Raw genomic sequence first — 25185 nt, forward strand, 5'->3', positions numbered from 1 at the left:
CTTCTTAGAAGGACGCCAGCCATTAGATTTAGGGCCCATCTTAATCTAGTCTGACCTCATGGTAATTACACCTACAAGACCCTGTTTCCAAATAAGCTCACATTCTGAGGTTGCAGGCAGGAGTTTTGGAGGAACACTATTCACCCCTCTTTGGGGCCTATGGTTCCTACCCCACGGTGAAACCCCAAGTGCAGAGTGGATGCTCGAGAAGAGAATGGTGCCTGTTCATGCCCACCCATCCTCCCACAATGCGCCATATTTATTTGAAGGCTGTGTGTTTTCACAGTAGCCTCGGACATACCTCCGGAGTCAGCAGCTCCTGCACCCGTGGGCCTGCAGTGTCTGCTTCAGGCTCGCCCACACACCCCCTTCTGAAACAGCCCTCTGCCTTCCCTGGTCGTTTATGACCATTTGCTTATTTGTTGATAACTCTGCTCAGTCCAAAAAGGATTTCAGGCAGATGGTTTTTATTACTGGGCTAAATGAACACAGTAAGATCCTATAGCAAACACAGTCTTCTCCGCAAACATAAATTTCCATGAAACCAACATGAAAAAGCCCCACAGTACTTGGAAATGAGCACGACAATGTCAGCTTTGACATTGGACTCCTTTCTTATTTTCGATGACTGGCTGAGGCACTTTACACTCCACACTGCTCTGCGTTCACAAGCCTGTGTGTTCTTTCCTGCTTTCTGGTTGACCCCTTCCCGGGAGAGGCCTGTAGCTGAGAAGGGGGATTCCAGATTACCAAGAGCTGAAGACAGTGGTCACAACGCCTTGTTTCAGGGCACGTGCCTTAGAAAGCAGATTGTGAGGGAAGTTCTCAGAGTACCTGCGACCCTAGTTCATGGACTGGAAACGTCCCCTGCTGTCACATGCGACCCTAATTAGTTTCCTGGGGTGAGGGCTCAGGGAAACCATTGGCCAATGTTTTGTCCTGAAAATGGTGAAGGGCAGGCAGCCTCCTAATTCAACCTGGTGAGAAGGTCTTTCTCTGGCGTAGAGTTATCTCCTTTTTACCTTATTTACAGAGAATTAAAAAGATTTGGCTTTGCTTCTGCCAAAGTCATTTCAAGAAAGAATGTGTGTGTGTGTGTGTGTGTGTGTGTGTCCTCTGCATGTCCATGGGTGTGTGTGCACACACTGGTGTGTGGAGGGGAAAGGAGCAGAAAGTGGGGTGGGGGGGCACAAACAAACGTCACTCCATCTCATCAAATGCACTAACCCAAGTGCCCCTGTCCCCTTGGGAAAGGGCCTGATAGTGTCTCGCATGTCCTGAGAGCCTCTGACTCTCTCATCTATACGACTGAGATAGTTGCAGGAGTTCTAGGCCAAGACCCAGGAAAGCAACCCAGGTCCCTCAGCTGCAATGGACACAAGTTAGACTCAGGAATTGAGAGTGAGACCTTTCAAAACTGTGCCTGGGACCCACACTTGTTCATTCAAGAACCCTGGACCACCTGCTCATTGCCTGCCTGCAGATCTCCAGCTGTTGTTCCTAACAACTGCCTTTCCAGAGAGAAACCTGCTTGAGGGAGGGCTGGCAACTCAACTGGAGCCGGGAGAAGAAGAAGCTTGCTTGGATTCAGGCCCAGATCTTTCTATGACCAGTTGTGAGGCCTGGAAAGATGCCTGGAGATGATAACAGACACCTCACAGAGCTGTCTGTGTAAAACACTTAGAAGTTACACAGCACAAGGCATCCCAGATGGGTGATGTTTCGTCGTCAGTAGGCTTCCAGCATATTCAAGGGAGTAGCAATTAGGAGGCCAGGACGGGCTGGGCCTTTGTCCAGAACGGCAGTGGTTGGCCTGGCAGCCGTCTGCAGCCCCACCTGACACCACACTGCCCACCGGGTCCTGCAATGCTGCCTCTCCTGTGGCAGTCAGAACCACCAGCACGAGGCTGAGCAGCGCCTTTGCACAGAGCGTCCCTGAGGAAAGAAGGGCTCGATGTAGGAAGGCCACTGGGTTATGGCCTTAAATCTGCAGATAGCTGTTAATTTCCCAGATGGGCCAGAATCTGGATTTGACAGGTGGCTCTCAGAATAAACTACAACAGAGAGGAGGAAGGTGTTGCTTTGATTAATATCTGAGAACAGGTATTCCTATAAGACCCTTCCTATGTAAACAAAGAGACTGCTACACCAGACCAGATGGGGCTGTCCTACTCAGAATAACTCATCTAAGACACAGATCTGTGTGTGTGTGTATGTGTGTTGTAGTAGAGTACACATAACGTGAAACTTACCATTTAATTGCTTTTAAGTGTGCACTTCAGTGGTATGAAAGACCTTCACATGGTTGTGCAGCCATCACATTGTCCATCTCCAGAACTTTTGCATCATCCCAAACCGAAACTGTGCCCCCATCAAACACTGACTCTCTCTCCCTCTTCCTTCAGCCCTTGGACCCACCACTCTACTTTCTGTCCACTGAGTCTAACTACTCTAGGCACCTTTTATGAGTAGAATCATACAACATTTGACTTTTGTTATAGCTTATTTCATTCAGTGTAAGTCTTCAAGCTTCATCCAAGTTGTAGCAGGTGTCAGAATGTCCTCTTTTAAGGTTTAGTGTTCCATTGTGTGGACAGGCCACATTTGTTTATCCATTCATCTGTTGATGGACATCTGGGTTGTTTCCACCTTTTGGCTTTGTGAATAATGCACAATGAACATGGTGTGCAAATATCTGTTTGAGTCCCCACTTAGAGTTCTTTTGATGTCTTCATATTTTAAGACATAGTAAGTGATGGTCGTCACTTACCACGTGATCCCCGGGCACTTTGGCTGGGAAGTTCCTGCTGTCTGTGTCCTCCAGGTTAGATCTTCCTGCGTCCAGAGTACAAAAGAGCAATTAGCAAATACAGGATCATGTCGAAATGTCTGTTGCTGAGATCAGCTAAATTATAGGCACCTGGTAAAAAAAACTGAGGTCGTATTTCACAACTGTGTTGTTTAAATTTCAGAGACTTCCTATTTCCTACCAGCTGACCAGCATTAGCCAATATATTTACGCTCAAACAGTGCCAAGGAATCCCAACCTGAACTAAGATCTGACCTAGCCTTTGAGAATAAAAGCATAAACAGGAGCAATTTAATTCAGTTCCCCACTGGGCTTCCTTGTTAAACACATTCGCCATCAATTGAGTTCTCTATTCTTTACTTGGAAGTGTCCAAATGAAGAAAAATTCTATCTGATTCTCTAGGTAGACCATGAAGTGCTATTAACCCTAGCTATTTGTGGAGGGTCATTTCAAGAAACAGGCAAATATTAAAATTCATGGTTGATGGGAAATGAGGGCTCTCCCACAGTAAGCTGTGTGGCTTCCAGACAGGTACTTGGTTGGCCTATATTATCACTTTGTCACTTATCTCAGGATGAGAGGGTGTCCCGAGGCAGCCAGAGTGGCAGCTTCAGGAAACCAAAGCATAAGATGAGGCAGGCACTTGTTTTGTTTTGTATTTTGGAAGTACGTGTATTGACTGCTGTAATTACTGACATGGCATGTTTTGCTCTATTGATTTAACCTGTGTTCAAGTATCACTGTTGACATATGAGATTTTCCTGGTTCTAATGAAGATCACAGTCTTATTCCACATAACAGAAATAGTACTAAGTAACTAAGGAGCCACAGATATCACTAGCCATTACGGGGTGAATTCTGTCCCCCTGGCCCCTGTTGCCTTGAATGCAACTTTACTTGGATACAAGGCCTTGGCAGAAGTGATCGAGTTAGGGTGAGGTCATTATGGTGGCCCCCACCCAATATGACTGGTGTCTTCATAAGAGGAAAATGCTGTGCGCAGAGAGACACACACAGGGAGAAGCAATGCGAAGACAGGGGCAGAGACTGAAGCGATGTAACTAGAAGCCAAGGAGTGCCCAGTACTGACAGCAGCTAGAGCTGGGAGAGGCAAGGACGGAGTCTACCCAGAATCTCAGAGGAAGCCCAGCCCTGCTGACACCTGGATTTTGGACTTCTGGCCTCCAAGACTGTGAGACAATAAAGTTCTGTTGTCTTAAGCCACTAGCTGGTAGTACAATGTTACAACAGCCTTAGGAGCCCATACACTGGCCAAGTTTTAAGGCTACTTACCTGATGAAAAAGTAACAGTCCTCTAAATCTGACTTTGCAATTCATTCTTCAAGTCAGAAAATATGACCTTAAACCCAAAGATATGGCGTTTTCCAGTCTAGAACCTGATGGACATTCACAAATACATGATCAGACTCTCACCCTCTTCTTTCCTCACTTGTCTCTGTGGCAGGTCCAGGGTATTTCCTAGAGAAAGTATCTTATTTTTCAAACAGGCCCAAGGCACCCAACTCTAAATCCAGACTGTGTCTGAGCGTGGATGGTCTGGCCCGCTCCCTGCCGCCTCCACCCCGGCAGGTCAGCAAGCCCTCAGTCCCCTCAGTGATGACACGAGACCGCCCAGCCCTGCCACAGACGTGCACCTGGTCCAGCCCCACCCCCACCCTGGCCCAGGGACAGCTCTGTGGTTTGCTGTTTCTTCATTTGTTGCACTTGGGCTGGTCCCAGCTTCTTGCCCACCTAAGTCAGCAGCAGGGAGGGATGAGGCTCTTCCACTGAGATAGTCCCCCCTCAGACACCTTCATCCACACCAGGACCCCAAAACCAGCCAAAAGGTTCCAGGGCCCCAAACCAGCCCCTTAGCAACCTGGCGCTCACCTCAGCCCTCTCCATGAAGGGGCAAGGAAAACTCCTTCAGTGGCAGGCACCATCCATCAACTCATTCAGCGACCTCCCTTCCAGACCCTGAGCTGCTGTTCTTTTAACCCAAAAGGGGACTCACTTCCCAAGGCTGACCTGTGCTCCCCAGTTGCCATAAGCAGAGAAGAATCCCCATAGCCTCACCACGTGGCTCCAAAGAGGCCTCAGAAGCAGCAGCTGCCTCAAACTTTGCTCTTTGAACTTCACACAACCTCTGGACCTCACTGGACACAGACCCTGCCACTCACACAAGGGTCAGGAACATTCGGAGGCCCAGCTCGTGGTTCCTGCAGACACATGAGTGGCTTGAGAGTGAATGTCGAGTCTATGTCCAAGAGGCAGCCCCAGGGCCATGAGGCACAAAGGTGGCACAGGACCTGGCTCCCTCCACAGGGCCCCTGCACCCAGGTGAGAAAGAGGCCTACCAGGTCGGGAAGAATCCCACCTGTCCGCGTGGACGAGTCAGGCAGCTGTGGCTGAGCTGTGAGGGCTGCAGGGAGCACTCGGTGAGCTTGTAGCGGCCAGCTCATCTCGGAGATGTGATGTACATTATAGGATATGCCCAGACACTGAGGCCCATCTGCCTGGGTTCAAATTCGGCCTCCACCACTTAGAGCTGGTGACCTTGGGCAGGGTATTTAAGGTCTCAGAGCCTCCATTTCCCCATCTATAAAATGGGGTCAATAGTAGTACCTAAAGCAAAGGGTTGTTGTTAGGATTAAATTAGTAAACACGGTGTAATGTGCCTAAAAAAACAATCTGCACGCAGCGAGTGCTCTGTGAGTGCTCAGTACCATGTTATTGTTGTTATTAATACAAGGAAGCCACATAAGACAAACCTCTGCAAAGCTAGCAGGAAACTTTGAACAAAGTCTTCCATGGAAGTCTAGTGGCTTTGACATAATGTGCTGTCAATAAATTGAGCAAGGTCACATTTTACAATGGCCTTCACCCCAGCAAGACAGCCAAGCTTCCACTAATTACAAACTCTAGTTGTCTGCTTATGTGTTGCTCAAGTCCAAAAGGAACCAAAACAGTAACCTGAAACCATAGGCCCACTGCATACATAACCTCCCTTTCATTAATTTGTTCATTCATTGAACTTCTACCAACTTCCTTATGTATCAGACCCTAGCCTGGCTCTATGAGGACTCAAAAAATGAATCAAACTTCAAAGACCAGTTGAGATCAAAATAAAGGGAATCTGTTCATCTATCATCCATCCATCCATCCACCATCCATCCATCCGTCCATCCATCCATCCATCCATCCATCCATCCACCATCCATCCATTATCCATCTGTCTATCCATCCTTCCATACATACATTCATCATCCATCTACCCATTCATCTACTCTGAAATATCTGCTAGCTTCCATCATATCCATAAGGACACAGGTCACCCTAATGCACTGGTATGATTTTAGGGGTGTTTAGGAAAATGCTCAAGACCCTCTTCCGCCCAATCCCTCTTTACCCCTGACATTTTTATTGCTGTTTGATATTTCACTCATTAAATCCTTACCCCTTAGACTTAAAAATACCTCGTGGGAGGGGTAAAATGTTAAGCCATTATGAGTCATTTACACCTGAGAGTTTAAATAAGCTCCAAGGATGGATTTTGATGGCAGGTAGAAGAGGGAAGATGATGGTCCTGTGGGAAGACAAGGGCTGGAGCCCCAAGCCTGACCTCTCTACCTGCTAGTTGTCCCAGGGGAGGCTGGCTCTGTGGGCCTTGTGACCCCTCACCCCCACATACACCGAGAGAGCAGGAGCAGAGCCCCACTGTGCACACAACAACAGTATGGAGTTTAATAAATATCTGATGAATGGAAAATGAATGGATACCTTTATACTTAGACTGACTCACACAGTGTCAGTGTGACTTCACCCTCTGGCCCAGGAAAGCCTCTTCTGCCCATCAGGTGCCAAGGGCCTGGGAGCTTCTCACACCAGCCCAGAATGGAACAAACTGTTTCAGAGAAAATCAAGATGAATAAAGGATTTAAGAAAAGTCTAAAAAAACATAACATTATGTCCACTCTATTCATTGATAAATGTGGTACTCCTAAAAATACCATATTTTAAAACAATTTGGGGTTTGCATTTTCTCTCTCGGCAGGATTTCCTGAAAATACACCATCAGTGCCCAGAAATGAAAGGCAGTTGTGAATCAAATGTATTACTTGTAGCCAAATCACCCCAAAGGTAAAAGTGTAAAAATAACTACAAAATATTCCCAACATAAAATTACAGTGTGGGTGCATTTTACTCTAGATGATATTTTCCAAACAGAAGAGGCTGAACTAAAAGTGATTTCGTTAGTGATGCTTATTCAAGAAAAGAGACAAAAAAGTAACACAGATTTGGGTTGTGGATCAATCCTCAATCAGTAATATATCACAGACCCTTCTGAGCCCCTGGTCCATGCTTGGGGCCATTCACCCAGAGCTGAGTTCCTTCGCTGTGTCTTTTTTAAGCACCAGCCAAAGCCAGGCAGACTGATGAGTGCTGGGGAAGGAGCTCAGGAGCCCAAGTCCTCTCCTGGGAGCATCAGCTAGGGATCAGTGACAGAGGGACAGGCGTGTGCCAAGTGCATCATGGTTCTCGGCAATTCCAAATCCCAGAGTGGCCAAGACAAGCTTGGAGGGGCTGGTGGCATCCCCTGCAGGGGCCAGCTTCCTCGGCCACTGCAGGCGCTACCCTAAGTCTCAGAGCTATCCCCACCTCTCAAGGCCCACTTCTCATAAGTACGTCCCCAGAGAGCCACCTTTCTTTGGAACTGTTTTCGCATTTCGCCATGTCTCCTATCTCCAACTGGCAGCAAATTGTCCGTCCTTCTACACAGTGCCCCCATGACCCACCCAGCCCCACGCTCTTCCAACAGACATCACCGAATTGCCCAGCTCCACAATGGTAGCCAAGAAAACAGAAACAGTTACAAAATTCAAGGGCATGTGTTCAGGGCCCTTGCAGCCTGCAGGCTGAAACACTCTCTGAGTTGCTCAATAAGACAAAAGTCCCAAGTAGTATGTGGAAACCACTGCCAGGTGACTGGCTCAGAGGAGGACAGGGGGTCAGGGCAGCAGGAGGGATTCCCCCAGTTGGCCAGAACTGTTGTTCTTTCGGGGGCGGTGAACAAGGATGCAGGGAGCAAGCGCTCACACAGCCAGTGGAACAGGCGTAGGGCATGTGCACAGCAGGGAAACGCTGGGCTGTGGCAGGCCTTCAGCAGCTGGCAGAGCTTTATCCTGCCAGCCCTGAGGGTCACAGGAGGATGTTTTAGGCAGATGACCATGCTCAGAGCACAGGAATGACATTACTGGTTGGTCCTGTCTGCCTGCCTTGGCCCAGCTGTCTAAGAGCATGCATGGGACAAGCTAACTATCCAACCAAACGAGGCATGGGCCCACGCAGGCCCTTCTCAAGGAGCAGAGGAATTGTCTAGACATTTTGCACTCAAATACCCAGGCCTCGAAGCTTCCAGTTGGTAGAAGAGGGAAGACAGGAGGGCCTCGGTGATCCTGTGGAGTCCTTGCTTCGTCCAGGCCAGTGCCCAGCCAGAACGCGGAGGAGCCCACCTGGGAGGGAGCTGAGGCAGATCGACTCGAGGGCCTCTGCATCTAAGTTCGGGGTGAGACCAGGAGTTGGGAGGGTCTGGGGTTGGCAGTCATTTGTTGTGGGGCTGTGAGGCCCCTGCTGGTCAGGTCCGGGGTGGAGAGCGTTCTCCCTGTGAGGTGGCCTAGGAAAGCAGCTGCAGCCGGGCCCGGGGGGCCCTTGAGGGCCCGAGCAGCTGCGTGTAAGGGTAGTTGTGCCTCTTGTAGCCAGGAGGACAAGAATCTGGTTCCTGAGTGTCTGGGTGCAGCTCTTCCATGGCTGGCCAGCCTCGGTCTGGGAGCAATGACTGAGTCTGTTGAGTGTTTCAGGCAGCGGGGACCTGGGGCATTTGTCACCACTGTCCCTTCTTGGTGCCATAACTGCCAGGTCTCTCCTGCAAAGAGGAGCAGGCTTTTTTGTTGACAGCAAGGGTCCTTTGGCATTTTGTTCAGTTTCCAGACTTGGGAGCCTTATCCTTCCCCCAGCCCTAGCCACCCCCCAATGTAGCCCCACATTGGCTTGGGAGAGGGGATGGGTAAGTATAGATCTCTCTTAATAAGAGTAAAAAATGGTTCTGAAGAGAGGAGATTCCATGCAACCTGGTACATGAGTTACTCCCTTGACTGCTTTGAACCCCATATCCCCACAGTGGCCATGGTGTTGTTCCCAGGTGGGTGGGAGGGCCACAGGCACTGTAGAGAGGGAGCAGGGTAGTGCCCTTCGAGGGCCCCCAAACCCAGAGCCACAGGGCACTTGCTTTGGGCTGCACATTCCCCCCAAGGACTTTAAATCCTGCCGTTTCAAGGCCAAAGATCTCTTGACCACTCTGTTTCATTTGGACATCTTGGGAAACTGGGGCAGAGCCTCATTATTGCTTTCCAGCAACTCAACCTGGGTCGGGCTGAGCCCAGGTACCTCATGGGCTTCCGTGAAGTTGGGAGTGGATTTTTTTGTAACAGTGATAAAACTTCAACAGCACACACCTTGCATTTGTGGAGTGTCCTTCCATACATGGTTTGCAGGTTTTTATATATATTATCTTAGCATCTCTTAGATGGTTCTAGGAAGCCGCTGTTATGAGGTAGATAGGCCAGTGAGTCAGGGAAGGCTCAAAATTAGTCAGTTTGAAGCCAGCCTCCATTCTTATCTGGCTCCGTCTGCTTTGCAAAAGCCTGTTAAGCTTACGTGGTACTTACCTGTCCGTGCAATGGGAGCAATTCATTTTAAACATCTATAGAGAAATCTGTAAAAAAGGAAGAAACACAGATTATTCCTTCAGTGCCATGAAAATGTTATCATAAATATTTTCTATTTTCCTATTAGTTTTCTTATTGGATAAAGATAAGTAAAATTGAATGCTATTTCTTGTTTTAAAAAAATCATTTTCTCCTTTATATCAGAGAGTAGCTGCCATAACACAGAACAAGAAGTCTAAAAGTCTGTTTTCCAGGCTTCTACTGATGTCTTTTTTCAAATGCAGACAGGCAACCTTGCCAGTTTAGGAATGGGTCTTGGCACTTTTAAACTCAAACATTTCTGCCTCCAGCGGATCTTCGTAGCCCTCGCTCAGGCGGCAGGTCCTCACACTGTCCGCAGGACGAGCGGCTGCCAGGTCCACAGGCTTTTTGCCACGTGGCCAACAGCTACAAGGCACAGGGAATTTTCCACTGGGGCCATGTGTTAAGAGGGCACCCAGGGCTCACGCTGAGACAGCCTCACATGTGCGGTGAGTCACACAGGAAAGGAGGGAGCTGGGACCCCGGCCGCTTCCCTCCCTAGGAACCGGGGATCCTGCCAGAGAGAGGGGAGGCTCGAGCAGGGTCTCCTGGGAGAAGAAGCAAGCCAAGCAGAGGCAGCTGTTCACTCCTAGGCTCGGATGTGCGCACCTGCAGCTTCCTTGGACCAAGAGAGGAATGACAACTGAGATTTAGAACATCAGGTCTGTTTCCACTGGCGGCAACCCTTGGGCACAGGAGATCAGCAATAACTTTGCTTTCGAAAGGCTTCTCCTTGGCAGATATTTACAGAGGCATCTGAGCTATACTTGAATGAAAAAATAAACATGGGAAACCATATTTTTTATTCTGCAGAACACTGCAAATGTGTTTTCTGCTCTTCCAACATCCAAACTAGATGTCCTCGCAGGTTTAAGGGAGGGAAGATCCCAATGCCCAGTTCTTGGATGTGTCCAAAACAGGCACAGCCAGCTTGAAACTCTTAGAAATTTTTGAACAGGGGGCCCACTTTTCATTTTGCACTGGGATCTGCAAGTTACACAGCCAGTCCTCAGAACAGGCAAAGGAAACCTGTGGTGCCCCCTTACTCTTCAGGGAAAGGGCACAGCGTGGCCCTCCCGGTGTGATGTCTGAGGACTGAGCTAGAAACGCCCAACACCATTTCATCTGCAAGGCTTTGCTTTTACGAGAGCTTCTGCAGTCTGAACTCTCATACCTGACCCAATTTATTCTAAATTTCTTCAACGTTTTAAAGACACATACCTCCAAGTATCGCTGGGCTCCCCCAAGCCCCGCCCTCCCTAGGATGGGCCTGGCCATAGTCCTCCCACTGCTGGTGTCATTCTCTGGGGCCAGGGACAAGCAGAGCTCTATTTTCAAGTGCCACCCAGGGAAATAGAAATGCCCTGTGGGGTGACTTCTTGGCCAAGAGTGATGCATGAGTGGGTCCAGGAGAAGGACCCCCTGGGTGATAAGAGTACACTTCTGTGGGGTGCTAGGAGGGTGGGAGCCAGAGAGCAGAGGGTGAATGGGGAAACCACGTCTTTCCAGATGCTTCACTGTCAAAGAATGTGGTAGATGGGGTCAGGGTCAAGGATGGACATGGAGGGCATGGCACTGGGGCATAGGTAGGATGTAGATGGAGAAGAGGGTCTGGGGCACAGCGAGTATGGCTTCCGGGCAGAACAGACACCACTCAGGGACAGCGAGAAGGCCCTGCTGGGCACAACTCTCTCTGCCCTGGGGGGCCCCGAGAGGGGCCAGAGTCGCAGGCAGAGCCATCGAGCGGAACAGACATTCGTACTGTGACTCTGATGAACAGTTTCAATCGCTCTTAAAGCTCCTGGTAGCACACCAGTCAAGACAGCGGTCCTCAAACCTGGCTGCACATGCAAATCACCGGGGGCAGAGCTCAAACATCACCGTGTATGGTTCCCCCACATCAGGGGAGCCTGCTTTCTGGGTGGCCCAAGCAGCAGGGTCTTTCTCAGCTCTCCAGGGGACGTGACACAGCGGTGGGGGGAGAACCACTGAATTCCAGCTACTAGATCCGAACACACAGGAGGGTGAAAGCAAAGAGGAGCAGCCTGCAGCCTGGCGAGGGCAAGCCCCCTGTCCCCTCCCACACTCGGGGAAGCTCCCCTCCGCAAGAGGACGTTGCCGTGTGTCCTGTCTGGTCCGTCCAGCTAGCTGGGGTCCCGCCGCAAGCTGGCGGGGTGCACATTCCCCGGCTCAGCTCAGACCTAATCCCCCGGCCCGGGGTCTTCGCCTCCGCCCGCCCAAGCACCACGCCGCAGTCCTTCACTACCCACCTCCTGCACCACAGAGCAGAGCAGGGTGTCAGGGGACAAGGAAAGAAGGGCGGCTGATGAAAAAGAAGTTGAAGACGAGCTCTAAGTGTATACTTATCGCATGGCCGTCCTGTGAGTAAAAGACACGCAGAGCAGACAGGGACCGAGACCAAGGTTGGCTTGACCGAGAGCAGCAGAGCGCCCAGCAGACACGCACACGTCTGTGCCGTCCCCTCTCCGGCCCTATTTCTCTTTCTCCTCTTTCTTCCACCTTCATAGGCAGAAAATAAGCCAGTAACTAGGGAAATGTAACCTCGCAAATAAAGGTGGACCAGATGACAAACGGTTCCTGACCGTCCGTGGTAGCCCCCTCTCCGTGGTGGGTGGTTCCTCTGCCCTTCCCCCCAAGCCTTTGCATCTCCCCTCCGGGCGCCCCCACCCTTTCCCACAGTCTGACTCTGCCGCTTGCCGTCACTCACCCTGATCACAGTGGCAGTGCCCAGCCACCGCCTCCTCTGTGCGTCCCGCTGCGCCCTTCCCGTCCCCACTTCCTCCTTCCAGCGTCATCCCCCTGCCCGTGGTACACACACACATATCTCCTGCCGTCATTTTCCCCTAAGAAAATCCCCACTGCATTCAGGCCAGCACTTTGCCCTCGGGCTGCCCAGGGCCACTGGCCTCACAGGGCACCTGCTGCTCACCTCCTCTTGGTCCAGTCCTGCTGCCGCTTGCCCAGGTGACCATGGTGCCCCCTCTCCTTCCACTCAAGCCTTCAACACCCCTTTACTATCTCCCTTCCCAACCCATTACAGTGCTTGCTCCCTGCCTCCCTGAGGACCAACCCGAGACAATGAGAGCACCCGGCCAGGCTCCCTGCACGGCCTCCCTCCTGCTCTGGAACAAACATCTGAGCTTGCTCTGAGCTGGCCTCCCCAGGCACCCACCGCGGTCCCTGCTGTCCTGTATTCAGGAATGTCACCAGCACTTCCCTCCTTCCTGCATCAGCTCCAAAGACATAGAAACTTGCTTCAGCTTCGCTCATCTTCAAAACAACAACAAAGCAAAACAAAAATCCTCTCTTGACCACACATCCCCCTGCCAGAGATTCTTAACTATTGTTTTTGTTTTTGTTTTTGTTTTACATTGTTTAATGGGACTTGTTATTTATTTTGCCTTGGACCTTTTGACAATCCAGTGAAGCTATGTGCTTCTTCTCTGAACTTTAAATGTGTAAAATAATATACAGGATTATAAAGGAAGCTAATTGTATTGAAATACTGTTAAAATCCTTTAAAACCATTTTGACAGTCCGTGGTGGCCCCCTGTCGGTGGTGGGTGGTCCCGCCGCCCCCCCTCCCCCAGCCTTTGCATCATCTTGCTTCCCAACTTCAGACTTTACTACAAAGCCACAGTAAACAAGACAATTTGGTACTGGCACAAGAACAGAGCCACAGACCAGTGAAACAGAATAGAGAGTCCAGACATTAACCCAAACATATATGGTCAATTAATATACAATAAAGAGCCATGGACATACAATGGGGAAATGACAGTCTCTTCAACAGATGGTGCTGGCAGAACTGGGTAAATACATGTAAGGGAATGAAACTGGATCACTGTCTAACCCCACACACAAAAGTAAATTCGAAATGGATCAAAGACCTGAATGTAAGTCATGAAACCATCAAACTTTTGGAGGAAAACATAGGCAAAAATGTCTTCAACATAAACATGAGTGACTTCCTCATGAACAAATCTCCCTGGGCAAGGGAAACAAAAGCAAAAATGAACAAGTGGGACTATATCAAGCTGAAAAGCTTATGTACAGCAAAGATCACCACCAAGAGAACAAAATGGCATCCTACAGTATGGGAGAATATATTAATAAATGACAGATCCGATAAAAGGTTGACATCCAAAATATATAAAGAGCTCATGCACCTCAACAAACAAACAAACAAACAAAAAATCCAATTAAAAAATGGGCAGAGGAGCTGAACAGACAGTTCTCCAAAGAAGAAATTCAGATGGCCAACAGACACATGAAAAGATGCTCCACGTCGCTAGTCATCAGAGAAATGCAAATTAAAACCACAATGAGATATCACCTCACACTGGTAAGGGTCGCTACCATCCAAAAGACAAACAACAACAAATGTTGGTGAGGTTATGGAGAAACGGGAACCCTCCTACACTACTGGTGGGAATGTAAACTAGTTCAACCATTGTGGAAAGCAGTATGGAAGTCCCTCAAAAAAGCTCAAAAGAAATACTATTTGATTCAGGAATTCCATTTTTAGGAATTTACCCTAAGAATGCAGGAGCCCAGTTTGAAAAAGACAGATGCACCCCTATGTTTATGGCAGCACTATTTACAATAGCCAAGAAATGGAAGTAACCTAAGTGTCCATCAGTAGATGAATGGATAAAGAAGATGTGGTACATATACACAATGGAATATTATTCAGCCATAAGAAGAAAACAAATCCTACCATTTGTAACAACATGGATGGAGCTAGAAGGTATTATGCTCAGTGAAATAAGCTACATGGAGAAAGACAAATACAAATGATTTCACTCATCTGGGAGTATAGAAACAAAGAAAAAACTGAGGGAACAAAACAACAGCAGAATCACAGAACCCAAGAATGGACCAACAGTTACCAAAGGGAAAGGTGGGAAGGGAGAGATAGGGCGGGGGGAAGAAAGGGGGCATTACGATTAGCATGTATAATGTGGCGGGGGGTCACAGGGAGGGCTGTGCAACACAGAGAAGACAGGTAGTGATTGTACAGCATCTTACTATGCTGATGGACAGTGACTGTGATGGGGTATGTGTGGGAGACTTGGTGATGGGGGTAATCTAGTAAACTTAATCTTCCTCATGTAGCTGTAGATTAATGATACCAAAATAAAAAAAAACGTTTTGTGCATGGCAATTTATGTGCCTTTCTGGTAATGCATTACATTACAAGACAAGCAGGGGTCTTATTAACTACCATAATTTGAAATAGCAGCAAAGGTATACGATCTTTCCAGGTACCCACACCTGAAATGCAATGCACGCTGTTAGTGATTTCTATGGTGAACTCATAGGCACAGGCCATATTACTGTTGGTGGCTGCCTCTGGTCATAACACAAGGAAATGCTAATTCTCAGTGAGAGGCTGATGACATAAAACATGCAACCATTTTTTTCCCACCCAAGCTGACAGGTGCCCTGAGTCCTATAGGCCCTGGTCTCCAGATTAAAAATTCCCATCCTACAATGGTTGCCTCATTTCCTGGTTCCCCTTGGTGGCCCTTGAAAGAATCTCTGGGCTCATGTACAGCTGTCCCGCTTCTCTCGTGAACCCATGACAATCGCTCCACCGAAACTCCACTTATCAAGGTCCCCAGTTTCCTCCATGTGGCTGAATCCAGCCATCATTTCTCAGGGCTCACGTTACTTGATTCATCTGATGACTCGATGCATTGGCTCGCTCTCTCCAACGTGCCCTCACTCACCACTCTTCCTCCCAGCCACTCCATACACCCCATGCGGGCGCCTCCTCCTCACCCCTCCAGGGGACGCTGGAGGCTCCTGCTATCCCCTTTCCAGGCTCACTCCTGGGGGCTCGCATCCAGTCTCATGACTTTCAGTCCCATCTGTGTGCTGCTGAGTCCCGAACAGGCTTCTCCAGTTCAGTCCCCTCCCTGAATGCTGCACTTACATAGCCAGCCACTGTCATGCCCACCTGGCCGGTGACGGCCATCTCAAACTGAGCAGGCCCAAAGCCAGACTCCTCTTCCCCAGCCTTCACCCTCCGAGCCCAGATCCCCGCACCTCCCACTGTCTTCCCCTTCTCCGAAATGGAACTCCATTCTTCCAGTTGCCCAGCAGCCATTTACCAGTCTCTACAAGTAAACCATCAGCAAATTTTACCAGCCTCACCTTCAAATCCTGCCAGCCTCACCACTCTCTTCTCAGCACCCAGCTCTGTCGCCGCCGACATGTCTTACCTGGTTGACCACAGGGTGTGTCCCTATCTGGTTGCCCTGAGTCAGCCCTGGGGTGACTTTGGACAAATACCCTCTCTAAACCTCAGTTGCCCCATCTGTAAATGAGGACAATAACATACACATCACAGATTTATTGAAGGATTAAATAAGTTAATGCTAACTTAACACTTAGCATATGTTTGGCATATTGTAAATATTCAGTGATGGTTTTATTGTTTTTTTTGTTTTTACTCTTATCATTAATAACTAACAGCTTCTGTGCACCTGGGCTTCAAAGGCTAAATGTACAAAGGAAGAGCATTGAAGCATCATTTTTAACTGCATTTTGTGTAGCATTTAGTAAATGTCGGTCTTATGCTTCCACCTGACACCACATTTTTTTTTCCCCAGTTCAGAAAGCAGTGGCACATTTTATTAAATGGAGACTTTTGTGATTATTATATATTTTTCCAAACACTTTTTTGCTGACACCACATTTTTTGTTTTGTTTTGTTTTTTTGTTTTTTTGAGAGGGCATCTCTCATATTTATTGATCAAATGGTTGTTAACAACAATAAAATTCTGTATAGGGGACTCAATGCACAATCATTAAATCAACCCCAAGCCTAATTCTCAACAGTCTCCAATCTTCTGAAGCATAATGAACAAGTTCTTACATGGTGAACAAATTCTTACATAGTGAATAAGTTCTTACATGGTGAACAGTGCAAGGGCAGTCATCACAGAAACTTTCGGTTTTGATCATGCGTTATGAACTATAAACAATCAGGTCAAATATGAATATTTGTTTGATTTTTATACTTGATTTATATGTGAATCCCACATCTCTCCCTTATTATTATTCTTTTTTTTTTTTAATAAAATGCTGAAGTGGTAGGTAGATGCAAGATAAAGGTAGAAAACATAGTTTAGTGACACCACGTTTTTAATCACTGCCAAATAGTCCTTGTACAGCACTCAAATAAATTACTCTCACAGGCTTACAAAATTCATAGAAGAGTTATCTTATCCATGGAGGTTTCCAGACCATCTGAGACAGTGTCCATGTTGCTTGTTTTCATTTCTATTTTGATGTAAATCCGAAAGGGAGGCCCACTGAGCTCTACTAGATATCTAAGGGAGAGCCCGGGCAGCCATCCGAGTCACCTTATCCAAACTTGGCCTGTACCCCAACTTTGGATTTTTATGGTTTATAAAACAAAGACATGCAGGATGAAGAGGTCGGCCCAACAAATTACACCCAGACTGAAGAATTGAGCCCCCAGGCTCTTTCAGGGGTCAGTGGGTTCATGCGTCTTTCCAGTGTGGCGAGGCGGGTCATTTGACTGCCATATGGGTTCCTCACTGTAGCTGGCAAACGCTCTCAGGTTTCTGCACCCACAGAGGGCCTTCCCAGTTCTTCCTTCTCCACGTCCCCTAACCTCTCCCTGGATTCTGCACCCCACGCTTTGGGACATGAAGCTAACCACTGCCTTGTTTTTGTCCGTGACAGCAGTGGTGGTGACTGTTCTGGAAGGACCCACTTGTCCTAGTCAGACGCGAGTGTTTTTTTCCTGTAACTCCCATGCTGCCCGTCAGCTAGTCCCCTGTACTGGCTTCCCGGGACCCGTGTAACAAAATACCATAAGTGGGGTGGCTTAAAACAACAGAAATGTATTCTTTCACAGTTCTGGGGGCCGGAAGTCCATAATCAAGGTGCCAGTTGGGCCGGTTCCTTCTGAGGGCTGTGAAGGAGACTTCGCTCCAGGTCCTGCTCCCCGTGTCTGGGGGCTGCCGGCCATCCTTGGCGCTCCTTGGCCTGTGGATGAGTCTCTCCTCTCTCTGCATCCATCTTACACACATTCTTCCCATTTCTCTGTCTTCAAGTGGCTGTCTTCTTATAAGAACATCAGTCTTCTTGGTTTGGGGGCCTACCCCACCCCAATATGACCCCATCTTCACTAATTTCATCCACAATGACCCTATTTCCAAATAAGATCACATTCAAGGTACTAAAGGTTAGAACTTCAACATATCTTTTTTGGGGGGGAAAACAATTCAACCCGTAGCATCCCTTATATAAAGCTTTCCCATAGAACACTTTAACTATTAGTCTTTCAATCATCATTGAACACTTTAGGAAATATCCTTATAACCTGTGTTTTTTTTACTTTTCTAACATTTTCCTTGTAGAGCAGGTGTTGAGTCACCTGTACCAGGCAAAATGAACAACAACACAGCAAATCTACACAACTACCATGTCCGGAAAAACAGCTATGCAAAAGCACCAACATATTTTTATTAAATGAAACTCAATAATATCATTTTAAAATGTTGATCTATGACATTTTTTATGGATTCTAATGAAATCTGGTGAGTTGAAATTAGAGAGATAATGCCTTCTGGGTAAAGGTTTAGAATGTTTATGATCGTGGTAACTTAAGCTTGTAGTTTCACTAAATCAGTGGATCGCTGGGTCTTGCTGAGTTGGAAACGGCTCTCAAGCCTGTAACATGCCATGATTTTCATCTGTAGTAACACAGTCTTTTCCCAAAAACAGCTTTAGTTATGAAAAATATATATTTTTTCTTAACTCAGCCAAAAGAGAGGAGGGGAATTCAATCTTTAAATGATCATTTCCACGTGATTTGGGTAAGATATCTCACATTGGTTCTGCTGAGTAACATTAGCAAGCCCTCACCGCCCTGGTAGTAATAAGTCAGTCCCATAATTATTCTGTCTCTGCCTCTCACAGAAAGACTGCAGTTCTTCCAAACTGTGTGTAGATGGCATAGAAGCCCTCATAAGTTTAACATACAGATGCCTGCCAGTCTGAAAAATAACACAAGGAAAGTTCCAGAAAGTTTGGAATGGTGATGAAGGAAACAATTTTTAGAGCCAAAAAGCCCACAGTATGGCCCATCCTACATGAATATAAAAATGGCTTTTCCAAGGTATTACTTGATTACTTTCTCATAAGTCTTACCCCTTGTGTAAGGTGTACTAAAATAATACCTCTGGAGCACACCTAAGCTTCCAGGAAACAGATCCATTTGCTTTGTACATCATTAAGAAACACAGTATCCAACATGCATTTAGGAAGTAGTAGTTGGTATTATCTCATTCCCATATAGCATAAAAGTGCTTTTCTTCTCTCCCGTTGGAGGGTTTTGCTAATTTATCTCATTTAGATGAATCTAAGTCTCCCTTGAGTTTATTCTTAGTTGCCAAGTTCTCATATTTATGAAGTACCTGAACAGTAATGGAGAGGCGGTCTAGGTGGGGTGACAGGAAGGACAGTCATTTAAACCAGATGTTTTCTTAAATTGCTGAACATCAAAGGCTGACAACTCTGTGCTCTTTTGGGCCCACCGACTGTGTTCCTTTAAAGGCAGCGCCTTCTTTCTAGGAAACAAGGTTTTGTGCAAGCTGTACAAGGGATCTGACACCGTGTCAGGAGGCCTTGGTGCCATCTAAGGGATGGCAGCAGCCCTGCAGTTTGGCACATTCCTTTGTAGCCTGGGGTTTTCTCTGCTGCGAACAAATCAGAGGTCCTGTTGGACCTCCTAGTTCGCTTATTCACCCTCCCAAAATCCAATCATGCGTGTGTGTGTGTGTGTGTGTGTGTGTGTGTTTTAGCAACTATCCCATCATTGCTCCATTAAACTTTCAAGGGATTTACACCTTCTAAGCCCACTTGCCAAAGTGATCTGACTGCAAGTGGTTCCTTGGCCATGGAGGGGCAGGATGTCTCTGGTCAAATCAGTTCAGGATCTGGCACAGAGACTTTCCCGGGAGAGTCACACTGCACATTTGCACACTGCCAGCCAGAGAAGTCCTGTAGCTACAGGCTTTTCTTAAACCACTTAAGTCCTCCACACAGACATCCTTCAAATGCAGTGTTGAAACATTCGTTGAGAAACACTGTCCTAAATCCTGCTCACCGCATATGGCCCATCCAGGAGTGGGCTTTGTGAACCCAAATGCAGCACCCCTCATTTATTCCTGGAATGCACTTTCTTGTTCTATCCAGCCTCATCCACCCAGCCTGTCAAGGTCTTTTTGGAACTTGATTCTTAGAACCGTATTTTTCTGGGACTCACATCTCTCTTGCAAAGATTCCCACAAGCACACACACATCTGCAGGAAAAGGGCAGCCCACAGGTGAAGCCAGTAGCAGGCCTTCAACCCAGTCAGTTGAGCCCTACACGCTGCTCCTGGGAGGCCAAGTGTGGGCAAGCTCCTTCCAGAGCATCAGATGAGCATTATGTGGTTTCCAAGGAGATGCATTCATTTGAAGCTGTTTTTCCATTGAATGGCCCCAAAGTAAAAAGTGGTTGCTGGGAAGTTGAATCATGACCTAGTGCCAGTAGCAGCTGCTGGTAACTAGGGGAAGGGCTGGGGGCTGGGGGATGGGGGCTCATTAACACTCACGTCTTAAATTAGCAAATCCTTCTAGTACAAGTTTAAAAATAGCAACCTAATGGTTTCTAAAATTAGCAGTCATTGCTCTCCATAAACATTTAGACCTCCAATAAACTTCTGGTCCACTTCTCCACACTAATGGGGTCAAACGGCTTAGCTTTTATGCCACATTCTTGAGGATCAGTATAGTTAATGACTGACCTTGACAAGCAAGAGCTATGAGAAGCCTCAGAATGCCCTGGACCAGGGACAGACTGTGCGGCCATCAGCCTGGGGCCACCTCCAGGCAGGACTGGAAGGATCTCAGAGGCCATCTGGAGAAGTCCACGGCCTCGGGCTACCTGGGGGAACCGACTGTCCTGGTTTGCCTGCCGCTTCCTGGTTTCAGCACCGGAAGGCCTCTGTCCTAGGCAACCTCTCCGTCCCCAAAAAACCAGCACGATTGGTCACCCTGGCCAACAAAACCACTGCAAAAGGATGGAGGCCAGTGTTCTGGGATGTCTTTGGAGAGGAGATCTACTCTCCAGAATATGCTGCTGATACCACCCCGCAGTCCTGAAGTCCACTTCAGTCCTATTTACCTGAGGCAGGTAGTGTTAAAGGAGGACGGAGAAAGCACCCTAGCCAGGCCAGGCAGAGCCCTGTCCCCTGGGGTAGGAGAGGGCTGGCAGCAGCCACCACGTCTCTGGGCCACTGTGGGAGGCAGCCAGCAGCCTGGCCAGTGCTCGCCGGCATTGCTCAGCCCGGCAAACTGGTGCTTTGGGGTCCAGCCCTGCTCTGGCACCCAGACGCCGGGCAGGCCCCCAGCAGCAGCGCCGGCCCCACACCCCAAGGCGGCTGCTCTGGGGGCCCCTTTGCTCAGGCACTGACGCAGGACATCGGCCCTGCCTGCTTGGGGCAGAGGAGATCTTGCTGAGTGGAGGGAAGGTGGCTTCGTGCAGAGCCCGAAGAGAGCCAGCCCTGTGACAAGACGCAGGTGGCCCATCAGCACCAAGTGTGTGTGAGGAGGACTGAGCCCTGAACAATAACTATTACAAATGTCAGAGAAAGAGCCGCACCCCCACCACCACCAATGTGACCCGGCCGACTCCATGTCGCCTTGCTGTCACTCAGCTTTGTGTGTTAACCAGGGCAGAACTAGGGATTATCTGCTACACTGCTTTGACATTTAAGTCCAGTATATACTTTTAAATCCAGCTAGGATTGTTCTGGCCCCAGGTGGAAGGGCAGCCTGCTTGCTACTGACCGAATCCTTTGTCGCAACTTGGTGGGGGATGTCTTCACAAGGAACCCAGGATCAGAGGCCTGTGGGGCCCCAAAGGCAGCGCTGAGGGAGCATCTGCGTTGCCTGGGGGACGTTCTGTTCCCGGCCTTCCTTCACTTAACTGAGAAGATGGAAGAAGCGGGTTTGCCGACTGGACTCTGCCGGTTTGCAATGGTTAAGTGACTTGTTATCAGCAGAGAGTCCCTTGTATCCCTTTAAAACAGAAGACGCTGCGAGGCCATGAAGTCAAGTCCGAGGCTCCCTCATGTTAGAAAGAAGGAAGCTGAGCCCAGAGAGGGGCCTAAGTCACCCAGCGGGTGGGGGCCAGGCAGGCCTGGGTCGGGGGTGGGCGGGGGAGCCCATGGGGTTGCCTCCAGTGTTTCTCTCGCCTTCCCTTCTCTCTCCTCGCTTCCCCCTTTCCTGCCTTCCTTTCTCCCTCCTGTCCTGTTCCCCGCCTCCCTGCTTCTCTCTCCTCCCCCCAAATATTTCCTGAGTTTCCCCTGTATGATTGGCACCACACAGGTGCTGGGTCCTTGCCCCTAGTAATCGTTCCGGATTTTTCCACGGGTAGAATTTTTTTTTTAATGTCTGAAATGGCTCAGCACCCCCATATCTCTGAAAACCAGGTAACAGCACTGGTTTGGCAACAAGCCCACCCCTCTGCTGAGCAGTGTGAGGGGAAGGTCACTGGTCTGGGTCCTGGTAGCAGCACCTAAGGAGCTGGTGACCTTGATCATCCCTGTCCCCTGATATCAGTGGGCAACCTCAAGGTCACATCCAGCTCCAGGATTCTGGAAGGAAGCATCTGACCTGACTGTGGAGGCCAAACCTCTCCCTGCTGAGAGCACAGGGAAGCTGCAGGCTTCCAGAAAATACTGTGTCCTGACAGACAGTTTGAGGCTCTTTTCTCAGACATAAGCAGCACACACCTTAACACTTGTCAGTCCATGTGCTGATTTAACAACCAAAGTGACGACTGACTGGACAGAACAAAATGAGCTTCAAATGCAGCAGGAGTGCTTAAAGGTAGACATAAGGTAGGACTTCCCACATGTGGTTGGTAAGTTCTGATAGGTCAGGAACCGGGGCTCTGGAGGGCCCTTCCCTGGGATCCTTGAGAAGCACAGTCCATCCAGATTACCGGTATGCCTTCTAGCTCTGGCCTTCCAGGAAATGTCTTAGACAGGCCTCTGATTCTTTCACCCAATGCAATCTTGGGAACTATTTTTTTAAACATGTTAATTGTCTTACCAACTGCCTATGGAAAACTCAGTTTCAGTGGCAGAAATAAATGCATCAAGATAATATTTAACCCATTTCCTTTCTCCCCTGCCTGGCCTCCCCGCCTCATTAGGACTCCTGTGGGCGCCTGAGCGAGCGCAGCCACCGGCCGCCGGGGCCATGGCCAGCACAGCTGTGCAGCTGCTGGGGTTCCTGCTCAGCTTCCTGGGCCTGGTGGGCACACTAGTCACCACCATCCTGCCGCACTGGCGCAGGACGGCGCACGTGGGCACCAACATCCTGACAGCCGTGTCCTACTTGAAGGGCCTGTGGATGGAGTGTGTGTGGCACAGCACGGGCATATACCAGTGCCAGATCTACCGCTCGCTGCTGGCGCTGCCCCGCGACCTGCAGGCCGCCCGGGCGCTCATGGTCATCTCCTGCCTGCTGTCGGGCGTGGCCTGCGCCTGCGCTGTGGTGGGCATGAAGTGCACGCGCTGCGCCAAGGACACCCCCGCCAAGACCACCTTTGCCATGCTGGGCGGCGTGCTCTTCATCCTGGCTGGCCTCCTCTGCATGGTGGCCGTCTCCTGGACCACCAACGACGTGGTGCAGAACTTCTACAACCCGCTGCTGCCCAGCAGCATGAAGTTCGAGATTGGGCAGGCCCTGTACCTCGGCTTCATCTCTTCGTCCCTGTCGCTCATTGGTGGCACGTTGCTCTGCCTGTCCTGCCAGGACAAGGTGCCCTCCAGGCCCTACCAGGACCAACCCAGGGCCGCCACCACGGCCACTGCGCCTGCCTACCAGCCCCCGGCTTCCTACAAGGACAACCATGCCCCGTCTGCCACCTCAGCTTCATACAGCGGGTACAGGCTGAATGACTATGTGTGAGTCCCCAGGACCTGCCCCTTCATCAAGTCCCCAAGATGTGCCAGGACCCGGGCTGCTGACTGATGCAGAGTCCTGGCACAAATACTTCTGAGTTGCTTTTGTCTCCAAAGGAATAATATGAACACGAGGTAATGGGCTTAAAACGCAGGGAAGGAGGGAAATGTAAGAAGGGGAGAAAAGCTCTATATATCAAAGACTAAAAAAAGAAACCCTTTCTGTTTTTGTATTTATTATATGTATTTATGTGGATGATTTAATATCAGATGAATAAAAAGCGACTTAGGAGTTCAGCCAGTGGAGGTTGTGTGCAACACAGGAATAAATCTTTTGGATGTGGTTGTTTATGGACGGTATTCATTTCTGTTTCCAGACTATTCCGTCTGCGAAGGCCTAGTAAGCGTAGTTAGTGCCCTGTTGGGGCTCCATGTTGCAAAGCACGGTGATACCCAGGGAGCGGCCCCAACCCAGGACAATGGGGAAACCAGAGGAGGCTGGGCTGCTTGTCATCCAAAAGATGCTTGAGCAGCACCCAGCTAAAACGGTTGCTGTATCCTGCCTTGAACCCAGAGGCAGGACAGAAGTACAGGACTTCTCAGGAGAAAGATAAGTTGCCATAATTCACTAAGTAAAGACAGTGTTATTCTCTGCCTGTAAAGCAGTAGGCCCCCACTAGTAAGGAAGCAAAAATCAGAAGAAAAAAAAGACAAAGCGAAGTGCGCCCAGTGTCTTGGCTCTCCAGGCACTAGCAAGAAGCCCAGTTAGCAGTGCTGGTTACTTTCGAGGGCCCCAGCAGGGCATCACAGGCTGCTTTTCTGGGGACAGAAGCATGATGACAGCAGCCATCAGAGCAGGAACAAGAGGCTGCTGACTGCTCCTTTAGCTGGAAAGCATTGCTCGGGGGCTGGGTGAGCCCTGAGTGCCTTAAGAACGCTGATGCTGCTTTCTGGCTGTGACCTAAATCACATGTCAGGAGAGCTGTAAATGGGCACGCACACACACACACATGCACACACACACTCTGCTCCCCCACAGCCCAGGGAGTTTGGTCCTGCTCTGTGTCCACCTGTTCCACAGCCTCACCCATGATGTGCCCTGATGGCACCCTGCTCATGCTTCTGTCCCAAACCTCAAGCTCTGAACATGGAAGGAAGTAGCCTGCTCTGGGAAGGCTGAGCCTGGGACCTATGCACGGAATAACAGAATGTTACCTAAAATCCCTCCATTCTCAAGGGGTCTTGGAGTAGGGCCACCAGGGCTCCACCTTCACTGTCTGCAGGGAAAAGAGCCACAGCAGGTCAGTGGGAGACGTGGAGCCAGCACCAAGCTTGCTAGCATGGCCTGGTGAGACCCTGGCCCCAGGACCAAGGAGGTGGGAGGGGAGGCTCCCAGAACAGGGTCAAGAGGCCAGGGAGGCTGCAGCCCAGCAGCTCTGGATCCAGCAAGACCGGAAACCCATTTATGCTCCCCTGACTTCATGCTGCCTCCTGACAGGGTCCTCCAGGCCCTCAGACCAGGCCAGCGAGATGGTGACAAGT

The 25185-nt window shown here is 49.2% G+C and overlaps 1 protein-coding gene and 1 long non-coding RNA gene across 3 annotated transcripts; one reads left to right on the forward strand and one right to left on the reverse strand.

Annotated features, from left to right (window-relative positions):
- Nucleotides 1-415: 415 nt before the first annotated feature.
- LOC118971724 (uncharacterized) lies at nt 416-6851 on the reverse strand. 2 transcript variants are annotated; one of them, XR_005060317.2, is made up of 4 exons: nt 6591-6851; nt 4701-5435; nt 4104-4289; nt 416-2835 (listed from the first exon to the last, which is right to left on the reverse strand). It is a non-coding gene; the product is annotated as an uncharacterized lncRNA (long non-coding RNA). The 2 variants fall into 2 exon arrangements; XR_005060316.2 differs by lacking the exons at nt 4701-5435; nt 6591-6851 and having other exon boundaries at nt 434-726; nt 2253-2835; nt 4104-4640.
- A 916-nt stretch (nt 6852-7767) lies between these two features.
- On the forward strand, nt 7768-23986 carry CLDN14 (claudin 14). The gene is made up of 2 exons (XM_017677948.3): nt 7768-8376; nt 22890-23986. Exon 2 carries the CDS (start codon nt 22937-22939, stop codon nt 23648-23650), a length of 714 nt encoding a protein of 237 aa, XP_017533437.1. The 5' UTR covers nt 7768-8376; nt 22890-22936; the 3' UTR covers nt 23651-23986.
- The last annotated feature ends 1199 nt before the right edge of the window (nt 23987-25185 follow it).

Source organism: Manis javanica, chromosome 3 (assembly GCF_040802235.1).
Source record: "Manis javanica isolate MJ-LG chromosome 3, MJ_LKY, whole genome shotgun sequence".
NCBI lineage: Eukaryota > Metazoa > Chordata > Mammalia > Pholidota > Manidae > Manis > Manis javanica.